Consider the following 26,197-nt stretch of genomic DNA (forward strand, 5'->3'; position numbering starts at 1 on the left):
CTGTGCAGACTCCCACAGGCGACCTTGTTTAGGTGGTACACATAGCTGTGCGGGTTCCCACAGGTGACCTTGATTAGGTAGTACATATAGCTGTGCAGACTCCCACAGGGGACCTTGATTAGGTGGTACATATAGCTGTGCAGGTTCCTACAGGCGATCTTGATTAGGTGGTACATATAGCTGTGCAGACTCCCACAGGTGACCTTGTTTAGGTGGTACATATAGCTGTGCGGGTTCCCACAGGTGACCTTGATTAGGTGGTACATATAGCTGTGCAGACTTCCACAGGCGACCTTGATTAGGTGGTACATATAGCTGTGCAGGTTCCTACAGGCAATCTTGATTAGGTGGTACATATAGCTGTGCAGGTTCCTACAGGCGATCTTGATTAGGTGGTACATATAGCTGTACAGGATCTCACGGGCGACCTTGATTAGGTGGTACATATAGCTGTGCGGGCTCCCACAGGTGACCTTGATTAGGTGGTACATATACAGTACAGACCAAAAGTTTGGACACATCTTCTCATTCAAAGAGTTTTCTTCATTTTCATGACTATGAAAATTGTAGATTCACACTGAAGGCATCAAAACTATGAATTAACACATGTGGAATTATATACATAACAAAAAAGTGTGAAACAACTGAAAATATGTCATATTCTAGGTTCTTCAAAGTAGCCACCTTTTGCTTTGATTACTGCTTTGCACACTCTTAGCATTCTCTTGATGAGCTTCAAGAGGTAGTCACCTGAAATGGTCTTCCAACAGTCTTGAAGGAGTTCCCAGAGATGCTTAGCACTTGTTGGCCCTTTTGCCTTCGCTCTGCGGTCCGGCTCACCCCAAACCATCTCCATTGGGTTCAGGTCCGGTGACTGTGGAGGCCAGGTCATCTGGCGCAGCACCCCATCACTCTCCTTCATGGTCAAATAGCCCTTACACAGCCTGGAGGTGTGTTTGGGGTCATTGTCCTGTTGAAAAATAAATGATGGTCCAACTAAACGCAAACCGGATGGAATAGCATGCCGCTGCAAGATGCTGTGGTAGCCATGCTGGTTCAGTATGCCTTCAATTTTGAATAAATCCCCAACAGTGTAACCAGCAAAGCACCCCCACACCATCACACCTCCTCCTCCATGCTTCACGGTGGGAACCAGGCATGTAGAGTCCATCCGTTCACCTTTTCTGCGTCGCACAAAGACACGGTGGTTGGAACCAAAGATCTAAAATTTGGACTCATCAGACCAAAGCACAGATTTCCACTGGTCTACTGTCCATTCCTTGTGTTCTTTAGCCCAAACAAGTCTCTTCTGCTTGTTGCCTGTCCTTAGCAGTGGTTTCCTAGCAGATATTCTACCATGAAGGCCTGATTCGCACAGTCTCCTCTTTACAGTTGTTCTAGAGATGTGTCTGCTGCTAGAACTCTGTGTGGCATTGACCTGGTCTCTAATCTGAGCTGCTGTTAACCTGCGATTTCTGAGGCTGGTGACTCGGATGAACTTATCCTCCGCAGCAGAGGTGACTCTTGGTCTTCCTTTCCTGGGGCGGTCCGCATGTGAGCCAGTTTCTTTGTAGCGCTTGATGGTTTTTGTTACTGCACTTGGGGACACTTTCAAAGTTTTCCCAAATTTTCGGACTGACTGACCTTCATTTCTTAAAGTAATGATGGCCACTCGTTTTTCTTTACTTAGCTGCTTTTTTCTTGCCATAATACAAATTCTAACAGTCTATTCAGTAGGACTATCAGCTGTGTATCCACCTGACTTCTCCACAACGCAACTGATGGTCCCAACCCCATTTATAAGGCAAGAAATCCCACTTATTAAACCTGACAGGGCACACCTGTGAAGTGAAGACCATTTCAGGTGACTACCTCTTGAAGCTCATCAAGAGAATGCCAAGAGTGTGCAAAGCAGTAAGCAAAGCAAAAGGTGGCTACTTTGAAGAACCTAGAATATGACATATTTTCAGTTGTTTCACACTTTTTTGTTATGTATATAATTCCACATGTGTTAATTCATAGTTTTGATGCCTTCAGTGTGAATCTACAATTTTCATAGTCATGAAAATAAAGAAAACTCTTTGAATGAGAAGGTGTGTCCAAACTTTTGATCTGTACTGTAGCTGTGCAGACTCCCACAGGTGACCTTGATTGGGTGGTACATATAGCTGTGCAGACTCTTCCTCTCATCAGTTGCTTGATGCACACAGAGGTGACTAGGAGCAGCACACTACATGTGCAGGGCCGGCTCTCCTGAATGTAGATGTCCAATGGCATATGTAGGCTTAGAGTAGGACCTGCCTGACTGAGACCACCTTGGCGCCGGTAGGTGGGCACAGATGTGTTTTGATCTAAATATATTGTTTGAGTCTCAGATTTTATCATATCAGACTGATGGATTAGTCCATATATAATGCTAACATGTATTGTGCATTATTTTCTGTGATTTTTTATTTTTTTTTGCATGTAGAAAAATAGACTGGAGATTCTGAACGTGGTAAACACAGATAATGTGAGTCATTCTAGTATTGTTTATCTATCTAACTCTCACCTATCCATCTAATTTGACTATTCACCTCAGACTAGGTAATTCCCAGCTTCCTCAGAGGACACACAGGGCCACTGACTTCACTGCTTAATTTTCTAAGAAGGGTGATGTAATGACCGGCATCACGCCCAGGGAGGGAAAAGGGAAGGCCCTGCCCAAGGGAGAGGGAAAGGTGGTGACCCCTGACTCACCTTGCGGCTGGCACCTGACTGCCCTGACGGCCCTAGACGGGTTCCTCACCCGTGCGGCGATCACGTGCCTAAACCCTGGCTTTCCCTAAGATGAGCCCAAGGTAGTGAACGGGCCGGAGGGATCGCTAGTCCACACCACTGACACTAAAGGAAAACACCAAGGGGAGGACAGACAATACAGACAAACATATAAACCCAGGTGGGCGACCACAGCAGACCACAAAGGCCCAACAGGGATCCGGAGGGAAACGTTCTGGACCAACAACCAGAGAACGCAGCAACACAGCTCCAGTGGGTCAGTATAGAAGTCCAGGCAGGAAGCTCTATATCTGGCAACCAGAGAAGTGTGAGAGGGGAATATAAGGAGGTTGGGAGTGCTGGACAAGGAACAGCTGAGAGAAGGAGCTACGGATCCCTGAGTGAGCCAAAAAGGGTTGCAAAGCAAACCCAGAAAGCTACCATACGGAAACAGCCCTATCTTACATAGAGCGCGCAGCCGTGGTTCTTGACACCCTCGTGACAGGTGAGACGCTTCAGTGAAGTGGATGTAGTCCAAAAAAACAATTAGTAAGATAAGTACCACTGCACACTCAAGGTTTTCATGGAAATAAAAATTATTTTATTATGAGTGAAATATCCTCCATACAATATGTAGGCAGAACAAGGAAAGAAATGCCTGGTATTAAATGTGACTATAAATCTTGATGTTTCGGTCAAATCCAGACCACAAAAGTCACACAGAGGAGAGATGATAGTTTGAGAAGGATGCCCGTGGCACAACGTGTGGGCGCTGTGGGCGAGGCTGGGCACATGCCTCTAGCCTCCCCCGCAGCGCCCACACGCTGTGCCACGGGCATCCTTCTCAAACTATCATCTCTCCTCTGTGTGAAAACCTTGAGTGTGCAGTGGTGCTTCTCTCACTAATCGAACAGTACTATTCCAATCCTGGTTACATTTAGAGACAGAAATTGTTCTGACCTAGTCTTCTTCACACAGCTGAGGCTTTGTTACAATGTATACAATTTACAGTCCAGCAGTAAAGGACTCTTACCAATGATACAGTAGCTCTTATCATCCCTGATACCTTATAAGAAATCAGTGGCACAGGTTACACATATATGTCCACCCCCGGTAAGTGGTGCGCACACTACATCCCCCACAATGTACTATCTATCTATCTATCTATCTATCTATCTATCTATCTATCTATCTATCTCCTATCTACCTATCTATCTATCTATCTATCTATCTATCTATCTATCTATTATCTATCTATCTATGTATCTATCTATTATCTATCTATCTATCTATCTATCTATCTATCTATCTATCATTGATCTATCTATCTATCTATCTATCTATCTATCTATCTATCTATCTATCTATCTCATATCTATCTCCTATCTATCTATCTATCTATCTATCTATCTCATATCTATCTCTATTATTTATCTATAAATCTTCTTCATAAACAAATATTTTATTCTATGAAATTCACTTTGCCCCCCCCCCCCCCCCCCCCTATGGTTTTTATGAATGTCTGTACAATTGGATAAATTCTGTAGGAACATTGGTGCTTCTGACGATCAGTGCTGGTGCTGCTCGAGTCACCATTAGTGTTCATGCATACAAACATATTTTCTTTCCGTGTCCGTTCCGTTTTTTTTTTTATGCAGACCGTATACGGAACCATTCATTTCAATGGGTCCGCAAAAAAAACAGAATGTGTGCATTCCGTTTCCATATGTCCGTATTTTCGTTCCGCAAAAAAAAATAGAACATGTCCTATTATTGTCCGCATTATGGACCAGGATAGGAATGTTCTATTCCGTTCCGCAAAATACGGAATGCACACGGACGTCATCCGTATTTTTTGCGGACCGCAAAATACATACGGTCGTGTGCATGAGCCCTTAGAACCAGTTTGGTTCAGATCATTTGTCTGCATTGCCCCCTCGGTGGTTCTGTATGACCCATTCTACTACTATTGCCGGCATTTGAAGATCTCAGGGCTGTGTGAAAAATTTGTGGTGAATAAAAAGGGCAACTTGACTGATTAGAAGGGGGTGTGCATACTTTTGGCCATGGGTGGTTTGATTTAACTCTCAGTAATTGGAACTTCCATAAAACCTAGGTTTAGGAAAGACAATTGTCATGAACATAGTGAATAATGTTGCCCTCTAGTGGTGATCTGTTGTAATAGCGAACCAGAAGAATCTGCTTTTCCTTTGATGTAGGTTAGAAAAACATGTCTGTCATTATTCCATATGAATAATAACTTGAAGTGACTATCAACAAATTATGATAATCATAGCCTATAAAAATGATTAGCATAGTGTAAGAGGAGCTGAAAAAGATTTAGCAACCCTGCTTGCTTTTTGTAAATGGTTGTGTAATTCTTAGGAAAAAAGGGTCTGGATATTTAGCAGAAACAGCGACACTCTTGTCCTTAGGTCATGTATGGTATTGCAGCTCATCGCCATTCAACTGGCCACAAGATATAGGCCATGGACAAGTGACGCTGTTTCTAGAAAGAAAAGATCATTCCTCTAATCTTAGGCTGTCTCTTTAAGGAATCCATGCCTCTACAGCTGGTACTGACACATAGGATGTAACTATGGACATGCACATGGAAGAGCCAAAAGTAGACAGCTCCTTTAAGCTTTAAGTGAATGTTCACTCTTGAACCTAATTGTATTTCTTACATCTAAACCAATCAAAAATGAAGTGCTGATGCACAGCTCCAAATCCTCTGCATACGCACAGAGATAAATTAAAAAAAATCTGTCTACCTGCAGCCACCACTAGAGGGAGTGCAGGAGCTTACTGTGTACAGTATGCTGAAAGCACCTGTTCTCCCTCTAGTGGTGGCTGTAGGTAGACAGAATTATAAGTGAGCTCCCTCTAGTGGTGGCTGCAGGTAGACAGAATTATAATTGAGCTCCCTCTAGTGGTGGCTGCAGGTAGACAGAATTATGAGTGAGCGCCCTCTAGTGGTGGCTGCAGGTAGTCAGAATTATGAGTGAGCGCCCTCTAGTGGTGGCTGCAGGTAGACAGAATTATAATTGAGCTCCCTCTAGTGGTGGCTGCAGGTAGAATTATAAGAAGTAGGCTCCTTCTAGTGGTGGCTGCAAGTAGACAGAATTATAAGTGAGCACCCTCTAGTGGTGGCTGCAGGGAGACAGAATTATAAGTGAGCTCCTTCTAGTGGTGGCTGCAAGCAGACAGAATTATAAGTGAGCTCCCTCTAGTGGTGGCTGCAGGTAGACAGAATTATAAGTGAGCTCCCTCTAGTGGTGGCTGCAGGTAGACAGAATTATAAGTGAGCTTCCTCTAGTGGTGGCTGCAGGTAGACAGAATTATAAGTGAGCTCCTTCTAGTGGTGGCTGCAAGTAGACAGAATTATAAGTGAGCTCCCTCTAGTGGTGACTGCAGGTAGACAGAATTATAAGTGAGTTTTCTCTAGTGGTGGCTGCAGGTAGACAGAATTATGAGTGAGCTCCCTCTAGTGGTGGCTGCAGGTAGACAGAATTATGAATGAGCTCCCTCTAGTGGTGGCTGCAGGTAGACAGAATTATAAGTGAGCTCCCTCTAGTGGTGGCTGCAGGTAGACAGAATTATGAGTGAGCTCCCTCTAGTGGTGGGTGCAGGTAGACAGAATTATGAGTGAGCTCCCTCTAGTGGTGGCTGCAGGTAGACAGAATTATAAGTGAGCTCTCTCTAGTGGTGGCTGCAGGTAGACAGAATTATAAGTGAGCTCTCTCTAGTGGTGGCTGCAGGTAGACAGAATTATAAGTGAGTTTTCTCTAGTGGTGGCTGCAGGTAGACATAATTATGAGTGAGCTCCCTCTAGTGGTGGCTTCAGGTAGACAGCATTATGAGTGAGCTCCCTCTAGTGGTGGGTGCAGGTAGACAGACTTATGAGTGAGCTCCCTCTAGTGGTGGCTGCAGGTAGACAGAATTATAAGTGAGTTTTCTCTAGTGGTGGCTGCAGGTAGATAGAATTATAAGTGAGCTCCTTCTAGTGGTGGCTGCAAGTAGACAGAATTATAAGTGAGCTCCTTCTAGTCGTGGCTGCAAGTAGACAGAATTATAAGTGAGCTCCCTCTAGTGGTGGCTGCAGGTAGACAGAATTATAAGTGAGTTTTCTCTAGTGGTGGCTGCAGGTAGACAGAATTATGAGTGAGCTCCCTCTAGTGGTGGCTGCAGGTAGACAGAATTATGAGTGAGCTCCCTCTAGTGATGGCTGCAGGTAGACAGAATTATAAGTGAGCTCCCTCTAGTGGTGGCTGCAGGTAGACAGAATTATGAGTGAGCTCCCTCTAGTGGTGGGTGCAGGTAGACAGAATTATGAGTGAGCTCTCTCTAGTGGTGGCTGCAGGTAGACAGAATTATAAGTGAGCTCTCTCTAGTGGTGGCTGCAGGTAGATAGAATTATAAGTGAGCTCCCTCTAGTGGTGGCTGCAGGTAGACAGAATTATAAGTGAGCTCTCTCTAGTGGTGGCTGCAGGTAGACAGAATTATGAGTGAGCTCCCTCTAGTGGTGGCTGCAGGTAGATAGAATTATAAGTGAGCTCCCTCTAGTGGTGGCTGCAGGTAGATAGAATTATAAGTGATCTCTCTCTAGTGGTGGCTGCAGGTAGACAGAATTATAGTGAGCTCCCTCTGGTGGTGGCTGCAGGTAGACAGAATTATAAGTGAGCTCCCTCTAGTGGTGGCTGCAGGTAGACAGAATTATACGTGAGCTCCCACTAGTGGTGGCTGCAGGTAGATAGAATTATAAGTGAGCTCCCTCTGGTAGTGGCTGCAGGTAATAGAATTATAGTGAGCTCCCTCTAGTGGTGGCTGCAGGTAGACAGAATTATAAGTGAGCTCCCTCTAGTGGTGGCTGCAGGTAGACAGAATTATACGTGAGCTCCCACTAGTGGTGGCTGCAGGTAGATAGAATTATAAGTGAGCTCCCTCTGGTAGTGGCTGCAGGTAGATAGAATTATAGTGAGCTCCCTCTAGTGGTGGCTGCAGGTAGACAGAATTATAAGTGAGCTCCCTCTGGTGGTGGCTGCAGGTAGACAGAATTATAGTGAGCTCCCTCTGGTGGTGGCTGCAGGTAGACAGAATTATAGTGAGCTCCCTCTGGTGGTGGCTGCAGGTAGACAGAATTATAGTGAGCTCCCTCTGGTGGTGGCTGCAGGTAGACAGAATTATAGTGAGCTCCCTCTGGTGGTGGCTGCAGGTAGACAGAATTATAGTGAGCTCCCTCTAGTGGTGCCTGCAGGTAGACCTTGGTAGATTTTCTTATTTGTTTTTGTGTTATCTGTATGCAGGGGATTTGGAGCTGTGTATCAGAAAAAATGGAGCTCTGACCGCTATAAAGGTACATTAATATGAATCAGCACAGTGTTGGACACTTAAGTCTAGAACCAGTGGGATGTTGTACAAGTTCATGCCCATAGACCTGGATCATGGCCACCCTTATGATTTGGTTGTCACCCAGCTTTCCTGCATTTCTAAATGGCAGAATTGTCTAGTCAGGTATGTGTGACTGTATAACACATATACTGTCACCCAGCTTCTCCAGCAGCTACAAGGCAAGGTATGCTCAGTGATCTTGTGAGTACTTTGTGTCCCGCAGGTTGCAACATGCAGAGGACAGGGCGGCCTGTGAGCACCAGGGGGCAGGTGTTATACCGGTGCCTGCATTCTAAGCCGCTGACAGCAGAGGTGGAGCCGCCACACGTCACCGGCCGGGCACCTTATAAGCTGGGATTCAGAAATTGGGAGTCATTTACTGCAAGAGACACAAGGAAATAGTCGGTGTGAGAGGACGAAAGCTGCTACAGAAAACAGGTCTGTCGCCTGCTCTGCTATACGAGAAGTGGCCGATAGCATTATAAGGATAGATTATTGTTATTTTGCCTTTTATAGGGTAATATTATTTTATATTATCTACATAATTTATTATATTAGTTTTATATTTTATTTTATAATTTTATTTATTTATAATCTACTTATAAATCATTTTGATTTATTAATACGTTTTATTTGTTTAGCTTTCTGAAAAATAATTTTATTTTTTTGTATTTTTTAAAATCTTTATTCGCTATTTAATTTCTTAAAATGTTGTTTTCTTCTTCTTGTATAAATTGGTTTTAATAATTTTTTAGTTATTATATTGTCTTCTATAGGGTAATGTTATTTGATCTGTATCTAGGCTGGTACATTATTTACTAGATTATTTTTCTATTATTTTTGGATAATTGTTGTGTAATTGGAAGCAGAGTTGTAACTATAGGGGGTGCAGAAGTGGCAGCCGTACCTAGGCCCGTGTCCCCGAAGAGGCCATTCTGTACGGAGGATGGTGGGGAGGGGGGCTGTTACTGATTCTGCATTGGGGCCAAGGTGCTTGAAGTTACTCCTTTGGCATTAAAATTGATTCTTGGTTACTATCGGTCTTCACTAATGATCGGCGAAGGGTCTCACATACAAACGTTGCTTTACTGCTTGTCTTCAGCCTGCAATGTATTAAAAAAAAATCTATTGCTATTTGGAAACCATCATCAAGTAGGCCAATTGCTGCTGGCAGATTTTGCTATGACTTCATTCTATTATTGGCTTGTGTGAATCCCACCGTCTAAAATGTGCATTTAGTATTGGAGATTTAGACCTCGAGGTAACACCATACATTAGGAGTTCTAAAAAGGGACACATTATGCAAGCAGATCCATCAACAGCAACTTGCTGACGGTTTCCCTATAGAAATAGAAGCTATGTCAGATTAAAACTGGCAGTGAAAACAGCAAGAATACTCCTCTAGAGCATTGCTTCTCAACCTGTGGCTGCAAAACTACAACTTCCAGCAAGCCCTGACAACCTGCAGCCGACAGAGCATGCTGGGAGGTGTAGTTTGGCAATTACTAGAGAGCCAGAGGTTGGAAACCAGTACCGTACAGTAAATGAAGACTGGCGGATATGAAATGGTTTACTGGTGTGAATACATGTTACAATGTATCATGATCTGGAGCCAAAGCCAAAATGATCAACTATGTTCTAATCGTACAAAAAAAATAAAAATCCACAGCCATCTGCTGGCTGAAATGTGGTACTGCATGTGTTCTGTGATATAAGGTGTAGAACTACAAGTCTCAGCATTGCACCAATGAGACCTGGCAATGCATTATGGGAATATTTACCCAGTTTTTGCTGTGATACACTTATTAACCTTTCATTATGAGTCGCTCCAATTATCGGAGACTTTTATAATTGAGCCTCACCTGCTCTCTTGAAATCCTGCCAGAGGGCAGCAGTCCAAGTAGTTCATACACAGTCAGTGTCATTCGGGTGTCATTTAGGAGTTTTATGGGTAATATAGATTTTTTTTTGCATTACTTTGTGATAAATTAGGTGTTTCGCGGCAGAGAGTAGATTAATTTTATACATTTTGGTATTTAGTGCTTACAAAAGACCCTCTGCTTATGTGACCCCCCACTCCATGTACTGACACCCCACGGGGGGCAGCTATTTTTGCGGACTGGCACTATATATTAGTTTCCTATGAAGTAAACAACATGAGATGTGGCCACCTTCTGTGAAAGGGAAAGAAAGTACAGCAACCGGCACGCGATGTTCAGTAAGACTAGAAAAATGCCAGAGTTATGACATCTGCAGATATTTCCAGGTGGAACGTACTGTATTCAGCTTTATGTAAATGCGGATTACTAATACTTCAAAACGGAGACAAGATGAGAGGCAGCGAGGGAGCGGTCACATGGGGACGCTGCATCACCCCAAACATAGCAGTGTGAACGGTGACATACCGCAAAGAGGGTGAAAGCAGGAAGAGACAACAAAGGAGGGAGGGGAAATGAAGACCAGGGAGGAAGCTGTGAGATGGGGGTTTCTTCATAATCGTTTCCATAGGAGCAGTATTATAGTAGTTATATTCTTGTACATAGGAGCAGTATTATAGTAGTTATATTCTTGTACATAGGAGGCAGTATTATAGTAGTTATATTCTTGTACATAGGAACAGTATTATAGTAGTTATACTCTTGTACATAGGAGCAGTATTATAGTAGTTATAGTCTTGTACATAGGAGGCAGTATTATAGTAGTTATATTCTTGTACATAGGGCAGTATTATAGTAGTTATATTCTTGTACATAGGGCAGTATTAGTAGTTATATTCTTGTACATAGGAGCAGTATAGTAGTTATAGTCTTGTACATAGGAGCTATTATAGTAGTTATATTCTTGTACATAGGAACAGTATTATAGTAGTTATATTCTTGTACATAGGAGCAATATTATAGTAGTTATATTCTTGTACATAGGAGGCAGTATTATAGTAGTTATATCCTTGTACATAGGAACAGTATTATAGTAGTTATACTCTTGTACATAGGAGCAGTATTATAGTAGTTATATTCTTGTACATAGGAGGCAGTATTATAGTAGTTATATTCTTGTACATAGGAGCAGTATTATAGTAGTTATATTCTTGCACATAGGGGCAGTATTATAGTAGTTATATTATTGTACATAGGAGCAGTATATAGTAGTTATTCTTGTACATAGGAGCAGTATTATAGTAGTTATATTCTTGTACATAGGGGGCAGTATTATAGTAGTTATATTCTTGTACATAGGAGGCAGTATTATAGTAGTTATATTCTTGTACATAGGAGGCAGTATTATAGTAGGTATATTCTTGTACATAGGAGGCAGTATTATAGTAGTTATATTCTTGTACATAGGAGCAGTATTATAGTAATTATATTCTTGTACATAGGAGGCAGTATTATAGTAGTTATATCCTTGTACATAGGAACAGTATTATAGTAGTTATATTCTTGTACATAGGAGCAGTATTATAGTAGTTATATTCTTGTACATAGGAGCAGTATTATAGTAGTTATATTATTATTCACAGGGAGTAGATTATATTTTCGGACACCTGAAACCATTACTGTATGCTGACAGTTGTAGTTTTGCAGCAGATCGGGACCTACTTTGTCTGTAGGACACGTGAATGCTAATTCAGAAACAGAACATATGATAATTACTTTCAGAACAGATGTATTGTACAATCCTTTCATTACTGTATCCAATATGATGACATACATACGTGTCCCCTCTGACCTGGGTCGGCACATTAATCTGTCATTCTTTGTTATTCTTACTTTCTGCTGGATTAGATGGGTTTGGTATTATGGCTCAGAAGGTTGTGCCACCTCATGTGACTGCGCTGGCACTGTTGTTGTTGCCTGCTACACGTGAGGGAACTCTCTATCTTGTGTAGACCAGTGACTAACCAGGTTACAATCCGCAGCCTGCGCCCGGGGTTCCTGACTCATCCACATGGCACCTGTCTTCAGCAGTCATGCCTGATCTCTAGTGAAACTCATTTTAGGAGGTTCAATGACTCTACACATTTTGATACCTGTGGCAAAAAAAGTTTTATTAAAGTTTTTGGATAATAGCTCCTACTGGAAATGAAGATGGTGCCACCATAGGGGGACCATGTACACATCATTTAAAGGGAAGTTCCATGTGATGTGCACCAATGATTGGTTTATCCCCTTTTAACTAGCAAGATTTAACATTTAGGGATCTCGATAAAGCTGCGTGATAACAGTTCAAATATTTAATTCCACTGCTCCATAATAATTTCCCCTTTCAGTAAAGCTGAGTGACAACCAATAAGATCCGCCATAACATTTCCCTACTGGGTGCCACACAGCTTTTCCAGTAATTTATCCTAGTGACACAGTTATGGATCCTCTCCTGCCCATGCTTCAGATACACTTTTTCATGCCTGGTGTGGGGCCCAAGAGGGCGGAGCATGACAAAAGGATTCAAAGAACACCAAAGACAGAATCCCTGTGTCATGCTCCGCCCCCTCAGACCCTACCCTTGGCATAACTCATCATCCCTTTAATTGCATCCGTTTTGGATCTCATATTTACATATTGCATGTGTTTGTATTTTTCAGTACACGCCTGGGAATCACCATAATCCTTTTGAGTATTGTCTTGGACGACTAATTGGAAGGATCTCCATCGATAGACCTTTATGCCAATCAGGTCAGGGAGGCGCAGAACCTCGACCAAACTCTTCAAGATGCCTCGTCTCTCCTTCATCACTGGGGGGAAGAAGGCAAAGCGGATGGTACGAACAGGGACCTTCAGGAAGCCTCGGAAGCTGCAGAGTCAGGACTACCAGACCTTACTGGAGAACTGTCTGAGGAGGAAGCAGCTGTTTGTGGATGAGACCTTCCCGGCCGAGATCAGCTCCATCGGCAGCGGAGACCTGTTACGAAAAGTGCCGCCGTCCGTGGAATGGAGGAGGCCACACGTGGGTGAAATTTTCTATTACGGTGACACGACTTGAGATTTGGTACAATTGTATCCATTCTAGACAATGGTCTGTAAGATAAACAAACTGAACTCCAGACCGATACATTGTAACAAACTGTCAGGACAAGAGATTCTGATAGAGGATTGTCTAGACTGGATACAATTGTAACAAACCCTCAGCTGCAAGCAGTCTTAGGTCTGTACAATTTTCATTGAATCTCCTCCATATATTCATTGCCATATACGTCCCTAATATCACAAATCACAATCTGTACCTGAATGGAACGTTAAAAATGAAAATAATACATCTTTAATATGTATGTTTATTAAAACAAAGAAGCGAGAAGCTCACCTATGTTACCTAAGGCTAGCAGGTATGACCTAAATCTCCCCCCCTCCCCCATGAGGTCATACCTGCTAGCCTTAGGTAACATAGGTGAGCTCCTTGCTCAGGTCTGATAACATGAGGAATTGCTGTTTAAGCAATTCCTTTTAAAATAATACAAGTGCTGCAAATCTGTGCGGAGCATTTCATCCAACATTGTGCGATGTTATCAATAATAAAGCAATTTACAATATATGAATGGATCTGGGGAGCAATTGCTATCTCAGGAGGATTCAGGGATTGCTAGTCCAGCGATTGTCTTGTTTTTTTTTACATTTTACAGCTCCAGCAACTTTTTTCTCCCGTATGTAATTCAATATTCTGTAAAAATGCTTCAGCTCCACAGGGAATACGCCGGCAGCGACGGCGGCGCATTGTGTAATATTTACGGCTTTCATTTTTTTTTTGCGCTTCGTGCACCTCTGTACTTAATTAAGAGACGGGACTGCCTGTAATTATTGCCGCACGGACGGGACTCACATTATTTATGTCAGACTGTAAAAGTGCGCGGAATATGCAAAAAGATAATGAGAAAAATGAAACACTGAGCTGTAATGTCCTCATCTTCACAGGAGCTGGTGAAGAATCCGCAGTTCCTTGAAAACGCCAGCCGCTTCGATTTGCACCAGGGAATCACAGGTAATGGGACTGTCAGCCTGTAAGGTGTGTCCAGATCGGTGGAGAATGAAGAGCCATCAATTATTATTTGATGGGTTCTACTCCAGTCACATCCAAATCTGCGTTTACAATCCTGCTGAATGCAACATGCTCATTGAGGTCACTGAGGCCAAGAGTGAACAAAAAGGCAGAATTACAAATGCAGCTTTGAATGCGACTGGAGTACAAGGTATAAAGTAAATAAAACAACATTTTGACAATATTACTGTTCCGCGAGGGCAGGGCTGTGCCATAATCTACAAGTGTGTAGTTATCTTACCCTTATTTGCCAGATCTTAATAAACTTGGGATATTGGGAGTATGGCTTTACCTTTGCCCATAGACCTTAGCCCAAATTTGGCCCTTCTCGGGGATAGAATATATTTGGGGTGTGATAATAGCAGATCTGGTGTATCAAGGATTCCTAGAGGGCTGGGTCATCTTTTTACTTTCACTCTCTTGTAGAAAATTGCTGGTTTTTGGCCGCCCTCGCCTCCGTCACTTTCCACAAAAATTTACTCAGCAACGTGGTCCCTCGCAACCAGAGCTTTGACAAGAATTATGCGGGAATCTTCCACTTCCGAGTGAGTATATAGCTGTGCCGATGAATTCTTCGTGTTATGCTTAGTGTAGTTCCTCGGGGGTGGTGCTTACTATAGAATTTAACCATAGGATATATGTGTGTCTCCGGAGGCCCCACATGACACAATGTATCAGTTTTGCCTGGAACGTTACTTTCATAGTTAGCTGTGATCTGAAACAAGCCTGTGCATCGTTGATGAGGCAGTCTAATGTGCAGCAAATACTAAAATAAAAAATGAATTATTTTAAGTTTTCCCTTAGCTGGTTTTTTTCTTTTTATTCTACATCATTTCTCAGGCTTCATAATGGCTCAGTATGGAGAGGCAGTACCCTGTACAGGAGACTCTAAATCTAAAGTAGACTTATAACTTACCATCTTTCTTCTGTCTGTTTGCCCCTCTGATGTCAGCCTTTCAGTTACATGCCTCTGTTGGCTGTGTAGGAAAGTTCTAGAACAGGTCTGTGCAGTGTGAAGAGGCAGTATACTGTACAGAAGATAGTACAGCTAATGAAAGATTATAAGTATTCCAATCTTTCTTGTGTCTGGATGCTCCCTTCATCAAGCCTCTCAGTTACATGTTTCTGTTGGCTGAGTAGGAAAGTTCTAGAACAGGTCTGTGCAGCGTGAAGAGGCAGTATACTGTACAGAAGATAGTACATCTAATGAAAGATTATAAGCATTCCAATCTTTCTTGTGTCTGGATGCTCCCTTCGTCAGGCCTCTCAGTTACATGTTTCTGTTGGCTGAGTAGGAAAGTTCTACAACAGGTCTGTGCAGCGTGAAGAGGCAGTATACTGTACAGAAGATAGTACATCTAATGAAAGATTATAAGCATTCCAATCTTTCTTGTGTCTGGATGCTCCCTTCGTCAGGCCTCTCAGTTACATGTTTCTGTTGGCTGAGTAGGAAAGTTCTAGAACAGGTCTGTGCAGCGTGAAGAGGCAGTATACTGTACAGAAGATAGTACATCTAATGAAAGATTATAAGCATTCCAATTTTTCTTGTGTCTGGATGCTCCCTTCGTCAGACCTCTCAGTTACATGTTTCTGTTGGCTGAGTAAGAAAGTTCTAGAACAGGTCTGTGCAGAGTGAAGAGGCAGTATACTGTACAGAAGATAGTACATCTAATGAAAGATTATAAGCATTCCAATCTTTCTTGTGTCTGGATGCTCCCTTCGTCAGGCCTCTCAGTTACATGTTTCTGTTGGCTGAGTAGGAAAGTTCTAGAACAGGTCTGTGCGGCGTGAAGAGGCAGTATACTGTACAGAAGATAGTACATCTAATGAAAGATTATAAGCATTCCAATCTTTCTTATGTCTGAATGCTCCCTTCGTCAGGCCCCTCGTTTACACGTTTCTGTTGATTGACAAGGAGAGATCTAGAACAAGTCTGTGCAGCATGGAGTGGGAGTACATGGCAAGGCTATAACCTGCAAGCATGTCTTCTGTCTTTATGTTTCTTCTCTTATCTTGCTTGTAATTCTTTAACTCTCTAGTCTGCATGTTTTCTGTTGCTCGAGTAGGAAGGATCTAGATTATAGAACAACCATATGAGGCACGAAGAGGCAGTCTGTTGTATAGCAAATATTAGAACTAAAGCAGTAGCAGAATCATTTGCCCTCTTTCTCTGTATACTTTGCAATCTTTTCATACTTTTTTTTTTTTGGGGGTGTGTGGGGGAGTATAAAACAAGCCTGTGTAAAATGAAGAGGCAGTCTGCCGTAGAACAGACATCTGGTTGTTTGCTAGGTGTTTGTCTCCTGTTTTGCTGCTATTGTTTACTGTGTATTTTATTAAGGCTCCGCATCCCTGCCGATTCTACCAGTGACCGTGCAGAGAGATCATTATAATCTCCTTGTAAAGCTCTGCTTTATGGTCCCGTCAGCTCGCTCTCCTCTCTGCGCAATCGCTTGGCACGCAGTAATGTTAATATTTATTTACTGCTCATCATTACTCTGCGTGTTACTCAGCACGAGCCGCTACCTGTTAACCAGGCGGACTGTAAACTGTAATAAGCGTCCATTATCAGGGCTCTGCTCTGCGGAGGCGCGAGGCTCCGCTCCACTGACCCCCAGCTCTAGTCTTACAAGGTGTCATCCGAATAAATAACGCAAATTGATGAAGGACGCTGATCCCGGCAGATTCCTCCACTGATGGAGTAGCATTTGTTGTCCAGGGGCGCAGATATAAGTGTATAATGATACAAATGCACTTGTCTTTAGCAGACCGAGGTTGATTGAATGAGGCGCTGGATGCCTCAGAGGTGGAATTTATTATATAGGACAATGTCATTATAACAATATAATGGTTGTAATAATGACGTACGGTTATTCTTTCCAGTTCTGGCGCTTCGGGGAGTGGGTGGATGTGGTCGTGGACGATCGCCTGCCCGTGGACAAAGATGGAAAGCTCCTGTTTGTCTCATCCACAAGGAAGAATCTGTTTTGGGGGGCTCTTTTGGAGAAAGCCTATGCCAAGTAAGTATTAAGATATCATTAAGATGTAGCAGAGCCGAGTTTGTCATTGCAGTTCTTTTTTCAGGCTACTCCACCAGCGGGTCACATTACTTTATTCCTTTGTGGACATAATTTAGTGTAGAGCAGAGAAGCAGGTGGACGGTACTCATAATGCACCCCCCCCCCCCCCCAGCGCTTTGAAGGAAGATGGCTGCCGGCGGAACATGTATCCTACGGACAGGGTGTTAGTTTGAAGTTTTTAAAGGTGACATTTGGGTAGCGTAGCGAGTGAAGGGAGAGACTGGAAGGAGAGACATCTCCTCCTAACCAGAGGGAGCCTTTAAGTGACAGATTCAGCTCTGCTACATCTGTACGCCTGCATTAGGCTCATTATAGATTTTCCATTAAATTCCCATTACTATATGGACTGGAGACGCAGTCAGGCTAAGTGAGATTTGATGACCCGTCTACCGTCATTAGTAATAACACGTAGGTGTACATGAATTCCTGTCGTGCCTTTGAGGCTTCATAAACCCGAGAACAAGTTCTACAAGATTTGATGAAGCATTGCAAGAAGATGCCAAAAGATCCTGATGTAGCAGAGCTCTGGATGGGGAACGAGGACACACGTTCATTTTATTTCTGTGCCCTTTGACAATCTCATTCAATGCAGTCGGTCATTGTGTTCATCCAGAGCCTCCTCCTGGTTCATGAATAAAATTCCAAAATGACAGTACAGACTGACACGCAGGCAGAGCCATGAGAATAGGGGGTTGGGAGATTGCAACTTAACAATGTACATGCCTGCTGCGTGCATTTCATTGTCTGTAGACAGCTGGGTGACAACCCTTAGTGGGTATTGATTATAGGCATTTATAATCTTTTAATCTATAACTGGGCACAGACATTAGTCCATGGCAGGCGTCAGCAGCCTCTCCTACCCCAGCTGCTCCATTCACTTCTATAAGAGTTCCAAGAACAGCCGAGCAAGTGTGCCTGTTGGGAGTTGTAGTTTTCCAGCAGCTGGATATGAAATGAAGTGCAAGCAAGACTTTCAGTCAATTTAAGGAGACAGAGACGTTATTAAATGAGAATTACATGAGAACTAGAGACCGAACGCGTAATACCAAACTAGCTGCAGTTCCTCCACTTGTCCACCAGAGGGCAGTGGTGCAATACCGTTCCCCACCTCTACCGCTTTCTTATACTCAAGTCAAAAGTTAGCTGTTTCTGAAGGGTTAAAGTTTTTTGTTTTTTTTTTAGCAACACTTGATGCTGCCACTTAAAGAGGACCTTTCACTACTCTACAAACGAAAAACTAACTATACCTGTGGGCAGAGCGGCGCCCAGGGGTCCCCCTGCACTTACTAGTAAGTCTGGGCGCCGCTCCGTTCGCCCGGTATAGGCTCCGGTGTCTGCGCTCCCTCTGACTGTTTTCTTGTAGGAGGCGTGTCCCTTGCTGCACTGCTGGCCAATCGCAGCGCACAGCTCATAGCCTGGCTATGAGCTGTGCGCTGCGATTGGCCAGCAGTGCAGCAAGGGACACGCCTCCTACAAGAAAACAGTCAGAGGGAGCGCAGGCACCGGAGCCTATACCGGGCGAACGGAGCGGCGCCCAGACTTACTAGTAAGTGCAGGGGGACCCCTGGGCGCCGCTCTGCCCACAGGTATAGTTAGTTTTTCATTTGTAGAGTAGTGAAAGGTCCTCTTTAAGGCTAGTTCTACACTACGACATTTTGTCGCACCAATGTCGCGTGACAATTTTTATAATGGTATTCTATGGTGTCGCACTGCAAAATGCGACATGCTGCGACTGTGACACGACTTTTGCAAAAAATCCATTCGAGATGGATTTTTCTGCGACTGTCGCATCGCATTTTTTTTCCATATTTTGTGTTGTGTTCTGGGCAGTCCAGTCTTCATTGAACCTTGCACTCTGATGACCCCTAGTGGCCAGATTTACTTATGACATTCTTCTCCTGTAGGCTCTGTGGTTCTTATGAAGATTTACGGATCGGACAAGTGTCTGAAGCTCTGGTAGATTTCACCGGCGGAGTCAACTTAACCATCAAATTAGAGCAGGCCCCCGCGGACCTATGGCAGATCATGATGAGAGCAGCGTACAGCGGCTGTCTGATGGGATGCCAGACCCGCTCAGGGGTAAGTTCGGACTGGTCTGCTCTACAAGACATATGTACTTTATCATCTAAATCATCAAATATTATACAGTATAACGGAGCCTGACTAATATTCATGACGGCTGACCGATACACACGATATACAGGAGACATGACTGAGACCGGACCCAGGTCCGCAATGACCGCTTCACAGTCACAGCGCCTGTTCAGTTCTGGAAATACATTTTATTTTGGTTTCAGAACTATTTTTTGAGTCTTTTTTCCCCCCTTTTTACATATTATATAATTGTATCACTGACTGGAGGATGGCGGTTATAATAATCTCTGTCCTATCTTATATTTTAGCCTGAAAGGGTCCTGGAGAACGGGTTAGTTGCCGGACACGCGTACACTGTGACCGCCATCAGATCGGTAAGATCCGCTATTATAAATGCCGCCCTCTCTCCACCGTAAAGTAACGTTCTCTTTGTGGCATAAATGAGTAAATTCTTCCATCACTTCTCTCCAGGTGACCTGCAAATCCGGAACAGAAAACCTAGTCAGGCTGAGAAACCCATGGGGAAAGATTGAATGGAAAGGGAATTGGAGTGACAGGTAAGTGGAGAAAGCGATCTATATTACAAGTCCTGACTGCCCTCTAGTGGACAGATGTGACACTACAGGGTGACAAAAGTACAAATTGAAGTGATTGAGTTTTTATTTTTTTATACATTTATATTGAGATTGAATAATGCCAGATGGCCCAGATTTCAGACATTACCTTCTAGAGCTGAAATCCTAAAATCATTTTCTGTGCTGTGTGTTTTTTTTTATGCAAGGGCTGCATTTTTAATGCTTATCCCTGCTGTAATCTGTGTGATAGATCTAGGTGTTTGACGGTTATTTCTGTGCATTTATTTGATTTTCTTTTTAACCAGTTCCTCAAAATGGGACCAACTCAGCCTCAAGGAAAGACTACTGCTGCGGAAGACCAGAGAGGATGGAGAATTCTGGTATGAAAAGAGAATGACTTAAAGGCAATGTTCAGTTAGCACTGTTCTGATACTGAGCTTTAAATCCATAGTTCAGACATAGTTACAAGAGGAAATTCTGACTTCCTGTAGACACCACTAGAGGGAGTTATTTGAAAATTAAAGGGGCAGTAACATTTTAAAATATTCAAGTTTTAATGGTACAACTAAAAAAACACATGAAACCCCTTACAAACAGACAGACACGCGTGGGACCCCACTAACACGTGAGCCGCCGAATAGGCGGATTGCGGCAGATGAGGCCCCTCGGGCTGACCCTTATTAACGTAAAGTGAGCCCCAAGGGTCAAGGGGAATCACACTTGGTGGTGAGAATAAACAAATTGTCCTGAGTTCCGGGATAGGGACACCAGGACAATGCCTAATAATGGTAAGAAAACAGTGGGTGGATCTTACCGGAACCAAGTTGATAGGCGCGTTTATTCGGCAAGTTCAGGAGGTCACCGGAAATGATGGTCCTTTCTCAGCGCCTTAAGTGGTGTCCTTTGGGATAGGGTTGTCTTGGACAGGGTCATGTGTTTGTGGAGTACTGCAGGGAGTAGATCTATCCCTGTTGCACCCTACTTGGCCTAATATGACCCTGATAACCTAACACGGGATCCGTGCCCCGCAAGGGGTGGTCCCGTCCGGAACCTCGCCCTGGTCTAAGGTCCCTATAAGACCCTGCCGGGGTGATGAAGAGGACACCTAGTGAAGTGAAAAATGAGAAACGTGGGTACCAAGAGTAAGGTATGTTCACCTGTCCCTACGCGTTTCTTCGGTGGAACATACTGTAAGGTAATTATAATAAACCCCTCGAATCATCAGGGGACGGGGGTTTAGTACAAGTGGTAGTTGTCCCTGGTAGCACGGTGGCAAGGTTATTGCTGGGCGTGATAGAAAGGGCAAACTGAGTTAAACCACTGGTGGTACATGGTGTATTAACACTAGGGTTAGTCTCAACTGCATCTAGTATGAGGATAATGATAGGCAGTTGCGATGAAAAAAGCGCAGACTTGCTCTAACCACTAGTTGATGTGCGGTGAGGTAACTATATACCCAAAATGCGTGTGGCAAAAAGGGGTCCAGGTATACATGCAGCCTGGGGTGCGTATGGCAAACATCCGGCTGGGCCCGCATCAAACAGTTAGTGTGAGGTCGGGTCTGTGGCGTCTGGCCACTAGAGGGAGCTCAGGAGCTTAATACATACAGATACATGCAGCCACCACTAGAGGGAGCTCAGGAGATTACTGCATACAGATATATACAGCTATAACTAGAGGGAGCTCAGGAGATTACTACATACAGATGTATACAGCCATCACTAGAGGGAGCTCAGGAGATTACTACATACAGATATATACATTCCCCACTAGAGGGAGCACAGGAGCTTACTGCATACAGATATATACAACCACCACTAGAGGGAGCTCAGGATATTATTGCATACAGATATATACAGCCACCACTAGAGGGAGCTCAGGAGATTACTGCATACAGATATATACAGCCACCACTAGAGGGAGCTCAGGAGATTACTGCATACAGATATATGCAGCCACCACTAGTGGGAGCTCAGGAGATTACTGCATACAGATATATACAGCCACCACTAGAGAGAGCTCAGGAGATTACTACATACAGATATATGCAGCCACCACTAGAGGGAGCTCAGGAGATTACTGAATACAGATATATGCAGCCACCACTAGAGGGAGCTCAGGAGATTACTGCATACAGATATATACAGCCACCACTAGACGGAGCTCAGGAGAATACTGCATACAGATATATACAGCCACCACTAGAGGGAGCTCAAGAGATTACTGCATACAGATATATACAGCCACCACTAGAAGAGCTCAGGAGGTTACTGCATACATATATACAGCCACAACTAGAGGGAGCTCAGGAGATTACTGAATACAGATATATGCAGCCACCACTAGAGGGAGCTCAGGAGATTACTGCATACAGATATATACAGCCACCACTAGAGGAGCTCAGGAGGTTACTGCATACATATATACAGCCACCACTAGAGGGAGCTCAGGAGCTTACTGCATACAGATATACACAGTCAACTCTAGAGGGAGCTCCGAAGCTTACTGCTTGCAGATATATACAGCCACCACTAGAGGGAGCTCAGGAGATTACAGCATACAGAAATATACAGCCACCACTAGAAGGAGCTCAGGCGCTTACTGCATACAGATATATACAGCCACCACTAGAGGGAGCTCAGGAGATTACTGCATACAGATATATACAGCCACCACTAGAGGGAACTCAGGAGATTACTGAATACAGATATATACAGCCACCACTAGAGGGAGCTCAGGAGATTACTGAATACAGATATATACAGCCACCACTAGAGGGAGCTCAGGAGACTACTGCATACAGATAAATACAGACACCACTAGAGGGAGCTCAGGAGAATACTGAATATAGATATATACAGCCACCATTAGAGGGAGCTCAGGAGATAACTGCTTACAGATATATACAGCCACCACTAGAGGGAGCTCAGGAGATTGCTGCATACAGATATATACAGCCACCACTATAGGAAGCTGAGAAGATTACTGCATACAGATATATACAGCCACCACTAGAGGGAGCTCAGGAGCTGATTACATACAGATATATACAGCCACCACTAGAGGGAGCTCAGGAGATTACTGCATACAGATATATACAGCCACCACTAGAGGGAGCTCAGCAGATTACTGCATACAGATATATACAACCACCACTAGAGGGAGCTCAGGTGCTTACTGCATACTGTCTTATTATTGAGTTCAGTGGATACACTGTATACTGTAACATTTCAATGTTGTCATATTGGACTATTATGCCCCTAAAACGATTCACATTGACCCTCTTTTTGGCTTTTGGCACAGGATGTCTATTGAAGATTTTGAGGCTCATTTCGTAGAGTTGGTCATCTGCAAGCTGACCCCTGACCTGATGAGTCACGAGAACGGCAAAGAGTGGACATTATCAATGCAAATAGGGAAATGGGTGGAGGGCCGGACGGCGGGCGGCAGAATGACCTATACAGGTATTGTCCGGCTTCACCCCGACTGCCCCCGAGGCAGCACTGGCCTCTGACCTGTCACCAGTTACTGATACATTGTATCCTTATATATTTATATGCAGAATCCTACTGGAAAAACCCCCAGTACCGGCTGAAGATCCTCTTAGGAGATGAGATGGAGAAATACACAAATGCCTGCAATGTTCTGGTGTCCCTTCTTCAAAAGCAGAACCACAAACACAGAAACCAGTCCCCCCCGCTCTACATCGGGATCTCCATCTTCAAGGTGAGGGCACCATGGGCTTTTCATCCTTTTGCATATTTTCACTTTTGTGTCTTATGCTCCAGTCACACCCAGAGCTGCTTTCAAAATGCTCCTGACTGCCCATCAGCTCCGAGCTCATAGAACCAGCTTCTATCTGCTCTCATAATTGATTCTGTTGCATTTTGGGAGATGTAGTTTTCGGTATCAGATCACTGATCATTGCCTGGTGCAAATGTCACAGCTCTGGTACCGAACCTAAGCAGAACATGCTCCGCTGGGTGGGAAGATGGTAAAAGGGCAGCTGCAGAATTATGAATGCAGCTTTGGATCTGACTGGAGTAAGACAGTGTAATTTGCAAAAATGATTTGGGGTATGAGGCATAGACTTTATATAAAACATGACCCCAGTTTTTAGAAGATGCAATGAGCTGCTATACAGTCTGACAGCCAGCGGGGGCAGTGCTGGGGTGCATATCCCTCCACACAGTCCTGATTTCACTGTGAGCATTGCATTCTGGAAGATGTAACTTTTCTATATCTGAATGCATTCTTCTTTCTCTCTTCCAGGTGCCACTTGAGGTGAGTTGCAACAATGTTTCCACTGGAACTGTTCGTTGATACAATGTAGCACAAGGAATCCATTCCCGACAATGGACTGTAAATTCTGCCTCCGTTATTACGCCGCCCCTGCAAGACTGACGTCAGAATCGTAAATTTAAATTGGCAAAACAATTGATGGTCTTGACCTGCGATTATTAACTAAGTGTCGCGCCGGTCGGAACGCTTCGTCATAATTCAACAATAATAATTTTAATCTGTAATTGCGGGTTTGGCTAAAAGTAGAAGGAAGAGCAAGGAGGGAGGGGGGGCGGGGGGGGGGGGGACGGGGGGGGGGGGGGGGGGACAATGAATGGAACAATAGAAATCACTAGAAGCCGGGAGGTCAAATGCAGGTTTTATTGAACGGGGAGATTAATGCTGCAGGTTGTAGAAGCCGCCATCGCTTCCAGGGATCTGAAGGATAATAAATCCTGATATTGACTGGAACCTGCGGACATGTATTTATTTATCGGACAAATCGCGGTCAGGGAGATTGTGGGGAAAAGAGAATATAAAGCTGAAAGTGTGAAATTATATTATTATTAGATATGAGATAGAGATAGATAAGAGATAGATAGATAGATAGATAGGAGATAGATAGATAGATAGATATGAGATAGATAGATAGATAGATAGATAGGAGATAGATAGATATTAGATAGATAGATATGAGATAGATAGATAGATAGATAGATAGATAATAGATAGATAGATAGATATGAGATAGATAATAGATAGATAGATAGATAGGAGATAGATAGATAGATAGGAGATAGATAGATAGATATGAGATAAATATGAGATGAGACATTGATGATTTGCACAGATGTATGACCGTGTACACACTGTATATCTCTCCTCTGCTCAGTATCAGGGTATAAGGACTCGGCTTCCACAAGAATTCTTTCTACTCAACCGTCCAGTCAACAACAAGTGCGTGTTCATCAATGAGCGGGAGGTGACCCAAGACTTCCACCTGCCCCCCGGCTCCTACGTCATTGTCCCCTCCACGGCGGAGCCCGGACAAGAGTGCGAGTTCATCCTTCGTGTTTTCTCCAGAAATCATCTACTAGAGTACGTGACCATGGAACCTTAACTTTTTCTTTTTCACTACAACTCCCAACATTTCTTTTCCTGATAAGTCTCAGATTAATGACAGATCAGTCACCCACAATGTATTTATCTTATTTATATCTACTTATTTCAGGGTTCAAGGAGAAAGTTCAAATACAGTTCTGTGCTGCAAGGTAAGGAAACTATGACTATACTGGGACATATTAGAGTATAGTACCACTTATATTATACTACATAGGGGGCAGTATTATAGTAGTTATATTCTTGTACACAGGAGGCAGTATTATAGCAGTTATATTCTTGTACATAGGAGCAGTATTATAGTAGTTATATTCTTGTACATAGGAGGCAGTATTATAGTAGTTATATTCTTGTACATAGGAGCAGTATTATAGTAGTTATATTCTTGTACATAGGAGCAGTATTATAGTAGTTATATTCTTGTACATAGGAGCAGTATTATAGTAGTTATATTCTTGTACATAGGAGGCAGTATTATAGTAGTTATATTCTTGTACATAGGAGCAGTATTATAGTAGTTATATTCTTGCACATAGGAGCAGTATTATAGTAGTTATATTCTTGTACATAGGGGGCAGTATTATAGTAGTTATATTCTTGCACATAGGAGCAGTATTATAGTAGTTATATTCTTGTACATAGGAGCAGTATTATAGTAGTTATATTCTTGTACATAGGAGCAGTATTATAGTAGTTATATTCCTGTACATAGGGGGCAGTATTATAGTAGTTATATTCTTGTACATAGGAGCAGTATTATAGTAGTTATATTCTTGCACATAGGAGCAGTATTATAGTAGTTATATTCTTGTACATAGGAGCAGTATTATAGTAGTTATATTCTTGTACATAGGAGCAGTATTATAGTAGTTA

General features: G+C 43.2%; 1 protein-coding gene across 2 annotated transcripts in view; it reads left to right on the forward strand.

Annotated features, from left to right (window-relative positions):
- Positions 1–8,428: 8,428 nt before the first annotated feature.
- Positions 8,429–26,197, forward strand: part of CAPN14 (calpain 14) — a 37,173-nt gene continuing 19,404 nt past the window's right edge. For both annotated transcript variants that reach the window (XM_044291781.1, XM_044291782.1), the window contains exons 1-14: positions 8,429–8,586; positions 12,731–13,092; positions 14,052–14,118; positions 14,602–14,720; positions 17,059–17,195; positions 19,160–19,334; positions 19,658–19,723; positions 19,821–19,906; positions 20,230–20,304; positions 23,228–23,388; positions 23,487–23,650; positions 24,197–24,208; positions 25,098–25,303; positions 25,437–25,476. In XM_044291781.1, the coding sequence (XP_044147716.1) occupies positions 12,811–13,092; positions 14,052–14,118; positions 14,602–14,720; positions 17,059–17,195; positions 19,160–19,334; positions 19,658–19,723; positions 19,821–19,906; positions 20,230–20,304; positions 23,228–23,388; positions 23,487–23,650; positions 24,197–24,208; positions 25,098–25,303; positions 25,437–25,476 (1,590 nt within the window). In that variant the 5' untranslated portion in view covers positions 8,429–8,586; positions 12,731–12,810. The remainder of the gene's footprint in view (positions 8,587–12,730; positions 13,093–14,051; positions 14,119–14,601; positions 14,721–17,058; positions 17,196–19,159; positions 19,335–19,657; positions 19,724–19,820; positions 19,907–20,229; positions 20,305–23,227; positions 23,389–23,486; positions 23,651–24,196; positions 24,209–25,097; positions 25,304–25,436; positions 25,477–26,197) is intronic.

The sequence above is a fragment of the Bufo gargarizans genome, chromosome 4, assembly GCF_014858855.1.
Source record: "Bufo gargarizans isolate SCDJY-AF-19 chromosome 4, ASM1485885v1, whole genome shotgun sequence".
Classification (NCBI taxonomy): domain Eukaryota; kingdom Metazoa; phylum Chordata; class Amphibia; order Anura; family Bufonidae; genus Bufo; species Bufo gargarizans.